Source organism: Nanorana parkeri, unplaced genomic scaffold, assembly GCF_000935625.1.
Source record: "Nanorana parkeri isolate BGI_ZX_2015 unplaced genomic scaffold, ASM93562v1 scaffold742, whole genome shotgun sequence".
In the NCBI taxonomy this organism is placed as follows: Eukaryota; Metazoa; Chordata; class Amphibia; order Anura; family Dicroglossidae; genus Nanorana; species Nanorana parkeri.
Genome location: NW_017307010.1, coordinates 1 through 12,521, shown reverse-complemented (window position 1 = coordinate 12,521; position 12,521 = coordinate 1). Strand labels below are relative to the sequence as shown.

Genomic DNA, 12,521 nt, shown 5'->3' with positions numbered 1-12,521 from the left:
GGAGCATGTAGAATCGGGAAGCCGGGGGGGCGGGTAATGACTCCGGGCGGCAAGTCATTACACGCAGCCCGGCTTCCTTAATGGGACTCACGGCATTGGTATTCGGTACTTGATACCGAAAAACTGGTATTGGTGCATCCCTAGTGTAGGGTTAAGGTCGGGGCTCTGAGCAGGACACTCGAGTTCCTCCACACCAAACTGGTCACACCATGTGTTTATGGAGCTGGCTTTGTACATGGGGGACAGTCATGGTGGAACAGAAAAGGACCTTCACCAAACTGTGACCACAACGCTGGAAGAGCGCAACTGTCTACAATGTCTTTGTATGTTGTGGCATTACCCGGACCCTTCACTCAAAAGACCCGAACTTCAACCATTTGGAGGGGGTCCACATACTGTTGGCCATATAGTAGGTGTGACGGTCAGGTATCCCCTAACATTTGGCCATATACTGTATCTCATAAGAAGCTCAATCTGTCAGAGCAACAATGAATCGGGTACAGTTCTCTTACTTGTACTGGGCACCGGAATCCAAGAGGAAAACTTCACTGACACACAATTTTCTGTTGGTCTCAGGGACTGGTCTAAAACAAAATTGAAATGTATTATTATGGAGAGCCGAGATCAGCAAATAATAATAAAAGGTTATTACTCAATGGGCACTAAAGAAATTCATATTCCTGATAAGTAGTGAGAGGTGGGGGAGACCGGGGCCCATGTGACTGGACTGCGGGAGCAACAACAAAAGCCTACATATGACAACAGCCTCTTCCTGTGCTATGGGGACACAAACTAACAATTACATACATTGTATTCCCATGGCCTTGGTGTCGGCAACCAAAGGGGGCGGGGACCTTGATGCCCTGCTCTTTTAATTTGGCCTCATTAAAACCAGTTGGTCACCTGTTAGGGTGCCCTGGCGTGCGTTGAGCACATTCACTGTGATGTGTTGTCATTTAGGCCCGGTTCACACCTGGGCGTTTTGTGGCGCGTTCCTACGCTCTGCAAAACGCTCAAACACCGAAATCCCATTATTTCCTATGGGTATGGTTCACACCTGGGCGTATTACGGGCCGTATGAACGCGCTACAAAACGCCCTACGCCCAAAGAAGTACAGGAGCTTGTTTGGGGCGTTTTTGTTGCGTGTTTCCATGGGGATACAGTGAGGTAGCCCTCGGAAAAGCGCGTTTGTCGCGCATTTTTTACCGCGAATCGCCAAACACGCATATTCGATACGCCTAGGTGTAAACCCAGCCTTAAAGTGACATTAAACCCTGAGATTTTTTAACATGAAACAATACTGTAATGTGCGCCTTACTGTAATCCATGGTTGTTTCCCTTCTCTTTGCTGCTCTTCCTTTTAAATCCGTATCTGTTCTCATGCTCTGCAGAACTTCTGTTTTGCAGCAGACTGCCTTGTCTCTGGAATGGATACACGGTGTCTGTGTGCAGGTTCACAACCTGAGCCAGCACTACAGGGTTTGTTCCGCTTTCTTTCCACTTTCCAAAGCTGCTGCCATTTGTGAGCCTGAGCTTCAAAGCAGCACTTTACTACAATGCACTCACAAGAGTAAGGCAAGCTTTAAATGCGGGAGCCTGCCATGGCTGACCTGCTCCTGAAAATGCCGGCTGCCTGGCCTCCATACTTTCTGGGTTATTGAGCCAGAGCAAGCATGCAGGTAATGAATTCAGAATTCCTGCTACACAGACTTTTTGTGGGTCAGCAATTCAGAAGGCCCAGAAGCCACTTGGCATTGTGTAAGACTAGGAAGGAGAAATGCCAGCTGCAAGCCATTAAAGTTCAAATGCCAGCAACTTTAATGTCCCAGACAAACAAGCAAAGAAGCCCCATCTGACACCTGCTCCGGTGGCGCGTTTTGCCTACAAACCTGGGCTTAATTGTAGAGGACCCTTATGAATTGTAGACCTCTACTATTAAAAGGAGAACTATGAGGCGGCTGCTTTTCACTCACCTCATAGTTCTAGCCGACCTGTGACAATGAGACTGTCACAGGTCAGCTCAGTAGATCGGGTGGTGAGCGAACACATACCGGCGTTCGCTCACTTCTCGATCCTGTCACGGCTCTCTGCCGTGACAGGGGAGGGGCTGGATTCCCCCCTCCCCGCTCCGATTCTCCAGCGCTGACTGGCGGAACGGACGGGGGAGGGGGCGGGTACAGCTGGCTCTGCCTCTAGATAGGCAGAGCCAGCTGTCAGTCACGCAGCTGGGCGGATCCCGGCATAATTGTCGGGATCCGCTTCAGCTGCGGCGTCTCAGTATATAGGGAGCTACAGCACGCGGTATACTAAGCCTAGGGTGACGGGAGGACGCTAGTTTGTGTCCTCCCGTTCCCCTATGGAGAACTATGGGGAAAAGCCTTAACCCCATAGTTCTCCTTTAAAGTCATAAAACCAAAATGTCATATTTGCTTCAACATGTAGTCTGAACAGCTCTCTGTATCTTTAAATGTCCATTTAGTCTCTATAAACCCCTTTAAATAGATGCTGAGAACCACATTCATATACATTTGCTGTGTGCCTGTGTCCGCATTTCATTCTGCCTTCCTAATATCTCCTATTGAAGTCTCACATGCAGAAGCACTGCGCTCAGAGACTAGGACACTGGGGTTATTTCACTACTCCCTCACAGCTCCACCCCCTTCTCTTTAATGTCCCGCCCACCTCTCTACTTTGCCAGCCTCTCCTACAGCCTGGAGCGAAGGAGGTGCCAGGTAGGGGGACTCTTTGCTTGTTTGCCCAGAACAATAAAGTGTCTGAACTTGTTAGGAGCATGTGTAACGCTCCTTTGGCTGTCGCAGCTTCTCAGCTCCTTCTGGTGCTTGCTTGTGGCCGCATACCCTCAGTCAGCTGTGGACTGGTCAGGCTAATCCGCCTGGCTATACACCCCTCTCAGTCTGTGGGTTGGTTAGTGGCACTTTATGTAAGCATCACAAGCCCGGGTATCTGGGCTTATGATAGTACAGTCTGGTCCTGTCTGCACACGTCATTATCGTGCCATGTACATCCTGATCTTGTATTCTGCATCCTAGCCCTGTCTTGTATCTTGGATTTGTCTTGTAAACAGTTCCTGTCTTATATTTTGTATCCAGATTTCTGTTTATATCTTTTGTTTTGTCACCAGTCAGTACTACTCCCTTGTTCCTGGCGGCCGCCTGCGACATTTATAGCCAAAGTGTATAGTTTAAAGGAGAACTATGGGGTTAGGGCTTTTCCCCATAGTTCTCCTTAGGGTAACGGTACTAAGTTACATAGTATTTGAGGTTGAATAAAGACACAGGTCCATCAAGTTCAACGTGTGCGTGTGTGCGTCCTGGGGGCATTTAAGTACCCGTAGGCACACTGGCCTTAAGGGAAAGGCGGCTGCGAGAGGTAAAACAACTCCCCACTATAGACTCTGACTATAGTGTCTGCATCTGGCCTGACAGAACTTTCCAGGAGTGCAGCCGGCTTTTTCTCCTATGTGGCCTCGCCAGGGTTTAGAACCAGAACCCGGGTCTTTGGGCCAGGTACCCAGCCTACGGCTCGGGAGAAGCGCCCTCTGCAGTTTTCACTTAGCATTACAGCCAGACAGCTAGCAATATCTAAAAGGAGAGGAATGGCAGCTCCTATATTCCCTGTATTTATTTATTACAGGTATTTATAGAGCGCCGACAATTTGACGCTGCGCTTCACATAGTTGCACATTCACATCAGTCGCCGCCCTCAAGGCGCTTGCAATCTAAAGTCCCTATCACATATGCATACATAGAGGGATAATTTCGAGAGGAGCCAACTAACCTTCCGGCATGTCTTTGGAGTGTGGGAGGAAACCAGAGTACCCTGAAGAAACCTAACCAAGCAAACTCCTTGCAGATAGTGGCCTGGCTGGGGATTCGGACCAGGGACCCCCAGTGCTACAAAACAGAAGTGCTAACCACTACGCAGTACAGGACTCTCCTGTCCATCAACAATCAAGAAATGGAAACAAAGCACACAACTTACTGGTAATGAATGATTGCCCCGTTCGGTCCGCTGCTGGAGATGGTGGTAAAGCTGAGCTCAACAAAGTCGTGTTGTTGGCTAAAACACAAAAAGAAAAGCAGCGTAACGTTCTTCTCTCCGAGTGATAACAATATAGATGTACAAAAAAAACACATATAATTAAGAAAAATGCAAAAAGAAAATTAAAAAGATTATATTTCCAACTGTGTCATAAGTCTGCAAATCTTAAACAATTTAAAGCGACACCCCGCCTTTATTCAGCACTCAAAAATCATCTCCAGGACCATCGTGTACACTGGAGGGATTATAGAAACCTCACGATAGATTGTGTTCTGTAGACACTGAGACAAGCCAACCCAGTGACATCCTTAAAAAGTGTATATAAATCGCAACAAAGAATGTCTCAACTTTGCTCCCTTTTGGACTGTTAAATATGCCATGGAAAGCGTTTTGTTATATCTCATTTCTTATCCAGGTATGTGCAAAGAATACTGACCGTATTTTGCGCTCCATAGGGCGCAACGGTACATAGGACGCAGGCAGTTTCTGTCACGGTTTCTGTGACGGAAGCTGTGACAGAAGCTGCAGTAAGTGACAGCTGAGATAGTTGGCGCTGTGATTACAGCGACACGGTCTCAATGATTAGGGGCTCTATGGTGAGCTCCTATCACATGGCTACGGGTCCCCCAGAGGAGCGTGGGACTAGGGTTGCCACCTTTTCTTCCAGACAAACCCGAACACTCTAGTGACGCACGGAAATTTTGGGGAGGAGAATGAGTCGTGGCTTATTCATATGTAAATAGCTCTGCCCATTCATATGTAAATATCACAGTTGAGACTATTTTCAGTGGGGGGCCAGTAGTCCCTATCTTAATTTTGGTTGCCCCGGTCTGCCTGACATCTTGTGTCCGGGTTTCAGCGGCCATGAAACCCAGACACAGCATTCAAAACCCGGACTGTCCGGGTGAATCCTGGACAGGTGGCAACCCTACGTGGGACCCCGAAAACCACAGCGGGGGTGGCCGCCGCCGCTTGGTTTTAAAACAAGTGATCTGAATAGATCCCTTCAGCAGAGCGAGTGTTGTCCCCCCAGGAAAGGAAATGTGTTACTGGCAAAATCATCAGGTGGGAAAAAAGAAAAGTGCTGCAGCCGCCACATCTCAGAACAGCTGACTGACAGTATATTGCATTTGTGTTGTTGGGTTTAGATAAGCTTTATACCGCCTACACAATCTCACTATCAGTCCCAGTGTTGTAAGGACCGCAGCACTCCCGTAAAAGTGTGGCCCAATCACCCCAATAGACAAAATGCTCATTGCAGTAATCCTAGCTGGGGATGTCTAGAATGTTACCTAAAGGGACCCTGTCACCAGACCATATAGTTCAACAACAACCTTCCCATAAGATACAGTATATGTGCATTGAAAGTATTTCTTACACGTTACATAGCTGTGAAAGCCTCCTGGAATAGTCCATTTTTTTTAAGCAACTTCAGAGGCACATTGCACGTTAGTACTAATGTATGGAAATGGAAAACGCTGCAAGTAAGCATTTCAAATACTTGATTTTTCTGTGCTTTTACCTGCAATGGCACTGCATTGCGCCAGAGGTCAGTGCAGCACACCGCGCTATTGTGTGTAGACCTGAATGGAGTGAACACTTTGTACACTATCAATAAAGTTATAAAAAAAAGTAAACAGCGCCTTGCGATGTAACAATGTTACCACTGCACACCGCTGCCACCCAGTGGACACGGGTGGAATGGGTGGACCAGCCCTAAGAAGATATGTAGTTGTAATCTGAGTGCCGAGTGGGAGATGGTTTCAGATGGTCTTTGTGTGATTTTTACCTTCGAAATTCTTCTGCTTTATCCGCAGCGCTTATCTCTGTAATGTTGTCACTGTGGATCTGTAACAGGAAACAGACAACATTGCTGCAAATATTTATATGGTACAAGGAGACGTTTTATTCATTACGAAGGACAACGGCGGTTTGTGGACTTCACCGTAATCTTACCTCTCTCTCCAGCCAGCAGAACAGTTCACTGAGGGCCACGGCGTCCTTTATCTAAACACACACACACAATGTGAAATCTTAATGAGGCACAAAAATAACAAATAAAACTACAGAGCCAAAAGAAACCCAAACAGAGAGGGAAAGAGACTCTGCTCTGGTAGATACGCGGTAGAGCTGGACCAATAAGAATGGGAATTGGTTCTGGTGTAAATGCAAAAGACAGGGCGCTCGCCTTGGAGGGGGTGAAACTCTGAGACGAGTGTGGTGTGCGTGGACGGGGAGCTCGCATGGAGGGGGTGAACCCCTGAGACGAGTGTGGTGTGCGTGGACGGGGAGCTCGCATGGAGGGGGTGAACCCCTGAGACGAGTGTGGTGTGCGTGGACGGGGAGCTCGCTTGGAGGGGGTGAACCCCTGAGACGAGTGTGGTGTGCGTGGACGGGGAGCTCGCATGGAGGGGGTGAACCCCTGAGACGAGTGTGGTGTGCGTGGACGGGGAGCTCGCTTGGAGGGGGTGAACCCCTGAGACGAGTGTGGTGTGCGTGGACGGGGAGCTCGCTTGGAGGGGGTGAACCCCTGAGACGAGTGTGGTGTGCGTGGACGGGGAGCTCGCTTGGAGGGGGTGAACCCCTGAGACGAGTGTGGTGTGCGTGGACGGGGAGCTCGCTTGGAGGGGGTGAACCCCTGAGACGAGTGTGGTGTGCGTGGACGGGGAGCTCGCTTGGAGGGGGTGAACCCCTGAGACGAGTGTGGTGTGCGTGGACGGGGAGCTCGCTTGGAGGGGGTGAACCCCTGAGACGAGTGTGGTGTGCGTGGACGGGGAGCTCGCTTGGAGGGGGTGAACCCCTGAGACGAGTGTGGTGTGCGTGGACGGGGAGCTCGCTTGGAGGGGGTGAACCCCTGAGACGAGTGTGGTGTGCGTGGACGGGGAGCTCGCTTGGAGGGGGTGAACCCCTGAGACGAGTGTGGTGTGCGTGGACGGGGAGCTCGCTTGGAGGGGGTGAACCCCTGAGACGAGTGTGGTGTGCGTGGACGGGGAGCTCGCTTGGAGGGGGTGAACCCCTGAGACGAGTGTGGTGTGCGTGGACGGGGAGCTCGCTTGGAGGGGGTGAACCCCTGAGACGAGTGTGGTGTGCGTGGACGGGGAGCTCGCTTGGAGGGGGTGAACCCCTGAGACGAGTGTGGTGTGCGTGGACGGGGAGCTCGCTTGGAGGGGGTGAACCCCTGAGACGAGTGTGGTGTGCGTGGACGGGGAGCTCGCTTGGAGGGGGTGAACCCCTGAGACGATCAGCAGAGCGAGTGTTGTCCCCCCAGGAAAGGAAATGTGTTACTGGCAAAATCATCAGGTGGGAAAAAAGAAAAGTGCTGCAGCCGCCACATCTCAGAACAGCTGACTGACAGTATATTGCATTTGTGTTGTTGGGTTTAGATAAGCTTTATACCGCCTACACAATCTCACTATCAGTCCCAGTGTTGTAAGGACCGCAGCACTCCCGTAAAAGTGTGGCCCAATCACCCCAATAGACAAAATGCTCATTGCAGTAATCCTAGCTGGGGATGTCTAGAATGTTACCTAAAGGGACCCTGTCACCAGACCATATAGTTCAACAACAACCTTCCCATAAGATACAGTATATGTGCATTGAAAGTATTTCTTACACGTTACATAGCTGTGAAAGCCTCCTGGAATAGTCCATTTTTTTTAAGCAACTTCAGAGGCACATTGCACGTTAGTACTAATGTATGGAAATGGAAAACGCTGCAAGTAAGCATTTCAAATACTTGATTTTTCTGTGCTTTTACCTGCAATGGCACTGCATTGCGCCAGAGGTCAGTGCAGCACACCGCGCTATTGTGTGTAGACCTGAATGGAGTGAACACTTTGTACACTATCAATAAAGTTATAAAAAAAAGTAAACAGCGCCTTGCGATGTAACAATGTTACCACTGCACACCGCTGCCACCCAGTGGACACGGGTGGAATGGGTGGACCAGCCCTAAGAAGATATGTAGTTGTAATCTGAGTGCCGAGTGGGAGATGGTTTCAGATGGTCTTTGTGTGATTTTTACCTTCGAAATTCTTCTGCTTTATCCGCAGCGCTTATCTCTGTAATGTTGTCACTGTGGATCTGTAACAGGAAACAGACAACATTGCTGCAAATATTTATATGGTACAAGGAGACGTTTTATTCATTACGAAGGACAACGGCGGTTTGTGGACTTCACCGTAATCTTACCTCTCTCTCCAGCCAGCAGAACAGTTCACTGAGGGCCACGGCGTCCTTTATCTAAACACACACACACAATGTGAAATCTTAATGAGGCACAAAAATAACAAATAAAACTACAGAGCCAAAAGAAACCCAAACAGAGAGGGAAAGAGACTCTGCTCTGGTAGATACGCGGTAGAGCTGGACCAATAAGAATGGGAATTGGTTCTGGTGTAAATGCAAAAGACAGGGCGCTCGCCTTGGAGGGGGTGAAACTCTGAGACGAGTGTGGTGTGCGTGGACGGGGAGCTCGCATGGAGGGGGTGAACCCCTGAGACGAGTGTGGTGTGCGTGGACGGGGAGCTCGCTTGGAGGGGGTGAACCCCTGAGACGAGTGTGGTGTGCGTGGACGGGGAGCTCGCTTGGAGGGGGTGAACCCCTGAGACGAGTGTGGTGTGCGTGGACGGGGAGCTCGCTTGGAGGGGGTGAACCCCTGAGACGAGTGTGGTGTGCGTGGACGGGGAGCTCGCTTGGAGGGGGTGAACCCCTGAGACGAGTGTGGTGTGCGTGGACGGGGAGCTCGCTTGGAGGGGGTGAACCCCTGAGACGAGTGTGGTGTGCGTGGACGGGGAGCTCGCTTGGAGGGGGTGAACCCCTGAGACGAGTGTGGTGTGCGTGGACGGGGAGCTCGCTTGGAGGGGGTGAAACCCTGAGACGAGTGTGGTGTGCGTGGACGGGGAGCTCGCCTTGGAGGGGGCGGTTGACAGTTTTATGGTGACTACCTGTCGCGTCAGATCTGGACTTTCACCGCTCCTAGTTTTTTTCCCACCCAACATTCACCAAAAGACTTACGTGAGCTCGTCGCATTCCTTCAATCTCCATAGCGTTTTTCACTGACTTTGCCAGACATATGGGCGTGTACTGCGACAGGTACCTCTGAGTCTGAGTAATGATCGAAAACATTACAACAAAATGGTACAGAATTAGTATACAACGGAGAGGTTATAGATGAGGGACGATGGCACACACATGTGACCTTGTGGTATAAAGCGAATACCTTGGGAATAGCCTCGGAGAGCGCGTAGCTGGCCTTGTCACTAATCCACACCTTCTCCTTAGGGGAAAGTCCAGCACAGACACCCTGCAGAGCGCTCAGTATGGACCCGTATGGCTCCAGCTGGATCCTGAACTCAGTGGCCGGAGACGAGTCCAGCAGTAAGTGCGCCCTGACCGCCGGGTCCGCCAGACGCTCACCATCAATGAAAAGCCTGTGAGAAAAAGAACCACATGGAACATGAATTGGCATTGCTGGAAGAATGGTCAACGCAGTTGAGGAGGAAGGAGGTCCTGATTCCTCTATATAGATCTTTATTATCACTAGAGGGATCCCCAGCAGAAGGAAGGAGGTTCTGATCCCTCTATATAGATCTTTATTATCACTAGAGGGGTCTCCATTAGGAGGAAGGAGGTCCTGATTCCTCTATATAGATCTTTATTATCACTAGAGGGATCCCCAGCAGGAGGAAGGAGGTCCTGATTCCCCTATATAGATCTTTATTATCACTAGAGGGATCCCCAGCAGGAGGAAGGAGGTCCTGATTCCCCTTGTAACTTCTACAGTTACTAAAAGATAACCCCAAAAACCAGAGCTATGCAGTACAAAGGAATATTTCAGGGACCATACAGATTTTTATAGTGGGTGTAAAAAGTAAAACTTGTTACAAAGTAACAGAAAAACGAAAGCTCGGCCTCACCTGATGGATTCCATTCCTACGATGGCGTATGAGAAGAATACGGGGTTATACGCCACATCCGAGCCTCTGAGATTAAACAGCCCTAATCAGAGACAAATGATGCTGTACCCCACATTTACCACTGTAATGGGCATTTTACTCACTGACCACCAATGTAACCGGGCATTCTTTCCACTGACCACCACCTCTCTGACTGACCACCAATGGTCACCAATATGGCCCATGTACCATGGAGCTGTAGATATGACTTTTAGCAGAGGTTCCCTGAGACCTCAATATTATTTTAGGTAGGGATCCACCCATACTGATACTGGTATCGGTATTGGTGCAGATACCGAGTATTTGGGCGAGTATGAGAATGCTCCCGATGCCTAGACCGATACTGGAACTTCCGGGTGGTGAGTCATTACACACTGCCCGGCTTCCCGATTGGCCGGGAAGCCAGCTCCATGCTACCTTGTCACCAGGGAGCATGATGCCAGCTTTCTGGCCAATCAGGAAACCGTGGGGGCGTGTAATGATTCGCCGCCCCGCTTCCTGATCGGTCAGGAAGCTGGCCAATGAGTAAGCCAGGCGGCAAGACATTACACGCCACCACAGTTTCCTGATTGGCCCGAAAGCCGGCTCCATGCTCCCCCATCACTTGGTGACGATGGAGACGGCTTCCCTGCTTATCGCGGAAACAGGTAGCAAGTCTTCAAAAAGCCGCGCGGCTTCCTTCATGGAACTTCCGGTATCGGCGAGTACCAAAAAAATAAAAATATGGGTACTCGGTACCAAAAAAACGGTATCGGTGCATCCCTAGTTTTTAAGTTGAGAAAGGCCGCCACTTTCCGCCACTTGACCTTTGATCTCTATTTTGCACCAATGTCAGGCAGCAGCTTCCAACAGCGGAGACGGCACGGCTGGAAGATCCGGGACACCAATCTCGAATGTATTCCCAGTACGGCCCCAACACATGAGTCAGACAAACGTCTCTTACATGCAACCTCGTCCAGTGCCGTCAGAACGATCCATGAAGTTTTTCGCTCCGCCATCTTGGCCCGCAGTGCCGCAATCTTCTCTTGCCAGGATACGCCTGTAACAACGACAAGACAACACTTATTACAAGAACTGTTTTTCAGGGGCGTCCCGAGGCTGGGTGACAGCCGGAGCGGTAACCGAGTGTCATCCCCGCAGAGACGATGACGTCATCGCGCACGCGCGTCAGGATTCTGATACCTGCCGGCGGCCATCTTGGTGATAAGGGATAAGGTATGCCACCGGGTCCCCTCCTCTCTCCTGATACTGTCTGGCGTTCGGTCCATGACCGAGCGCCCGACTTTTCAGAGGGGGGTGACACCAAAATGACTGTGAGTCATTTTGCGGTCACCGGCCCAATGGTGTCACCCGGGTGCGGGCCGCACCCCCCGCACCGCCCTTGTGATGCCACTGTTGTTTTTTTCTGTGTGCGAGGGATAGCAAGGAGGGCTTCCCGGCATCACCAGCGGGCGTGTTTCACGATCATCAGATCACCGATAAGAAGAGTCCTACCTCAACGTTCCTGCTATCCCCGTAATGATCCAGCAAGCTCTGTGTGCCCTGCGGAAACTGGTTTTACTTTGTTACCAAGGGTTTGTGTTCCCTGACTCTGCTCACCTGCCCAGTGAAAAGGAGACACTAGATACACATTTTTAGGGTGGGGGGTGGGAGGGTAAGTCAAATGATCACAATAGCTCCAGTCTGGCAGCTCCCCACAAAACGGGGGCAACCCTTGGGGAGGGGGAGGGATAACCCAGAGATGAGAATTCACATGTATACTAATACAAACATCCGAGAGTCCAAATAGAACTAGTTCACAGCCAGGAAACACAAAACCACCGACACGTTTCAGGGGTCCTATGTTCCCTTCTTCGGGGCTCTGGTTTGCAAGTGGTGGTATAATCTACGGGGACGATTGTGGCGCGGCACTCCTGTTTATGCCACATGGACTTAAAGGAGTTGTAAAGTCCCGGCATCTCCTCTCCTGTTATGACATCAGCATTGTGATAGGATTACATACTGGAGTTGTATCTGAACTGAAATCTCAAACAATCTTAATAGCATTAGGCCCAGTGGTCTGGAATGGGAATAGTGGAAGCAGGGGCACGGACCTGTGTAGTTCAGACCCAGCGTTATCAGCGGCTGGCACGGCCTTGCCGGGCGCTCTGTCCAGATGGCGTCTATGAGGTTCTCCTGCACCGGTAGGAGGAGGTGCCCGGCGTTCTTCAAGGCCAGAGACATACTCTTCCACTGGTCTGAGGAAAGGAAACAAACGTTCTCAATGATGAACCAGCCGCATTCATTCCCATTAACATTCAGGAAGCTCCGCCCACATCCCGTATTAGAGGACACAACACTGAAGAACATCGGAAACCCACAAATGTTCCCGTCAAAGCTTTTCCAAAAGTCTCTCCTCTCTTTTATTGGCTGAGGACTGTGTATGCAATCCTTGCCCTGAGTTCCCGGGTTTGTTCACCTCCTGTGCCCATTATGAGGGTCTCCCACCATCCCTGTGCTGA

General features: G+C 50.4%; 1 protein-coding gene across 2 annotated transcripts in view; it reads right to left on the bottom strand.

The window, feature by feature from the left end:
• XPNPEP1 (X-prolyl aminopeptidase 1) overlaps nucleotides 1–12,282 on the bottom strand; it is a 25,228-nt gene extending 12,946 nt beyond the window's left edge. Inside the window, exons 1-9 of one of the 2 annotated variants that reach the window (XM_018564271.1) lie at nucleotides 12,114–12,282; nucleotides 10,964–11,059; nucleotides 9,982–10,063; nucleotides 9,285–9,495; nucleotides 9,080–9,169; nucleotides 8,255–8,305; nucleotides 8,088–8,146; nucleotides 4,004–4,081; nucleotides 513–584 (exon numbers count right to left, since the gene is read on the bottom strand). In XM_018564271.1, the coding sequence (XP_018419773.1) occupies nucleotides 513–584; nucleotides 4,004–4,081; nucleotides 8,088–8,146; nucleotides 8,255–8,305; nucleotides 9,080–9,169; nucleotides 9,285–9,495; nucleotides 9,982–10,063; nucleotides 10,964–11,059; nucleotides 12,114–12,243 (869 nt within the window). In that variant the 5' untranslated portion in view covers nucleotides 12,244–12,282. The remainder of the gene's footprint in view (nucleotides 1–512; nucleotides 585–4,003; nucleotides 4,082–8,087; nucleotides 8,147–8,254; nucleotides 8,306–9,079; nucleotides 9,170–9,284; nucleotides 9,496–9,981; nucleotides 10,064–10,963; nucleotides 11,060–12,113) is intronic. The other variant, XM_018564272.1, reaches the window with a different exon arrangement.
• Between the last annotated feature and the right edge of the window lie 239 nt (nucleotides 12,283–12,521).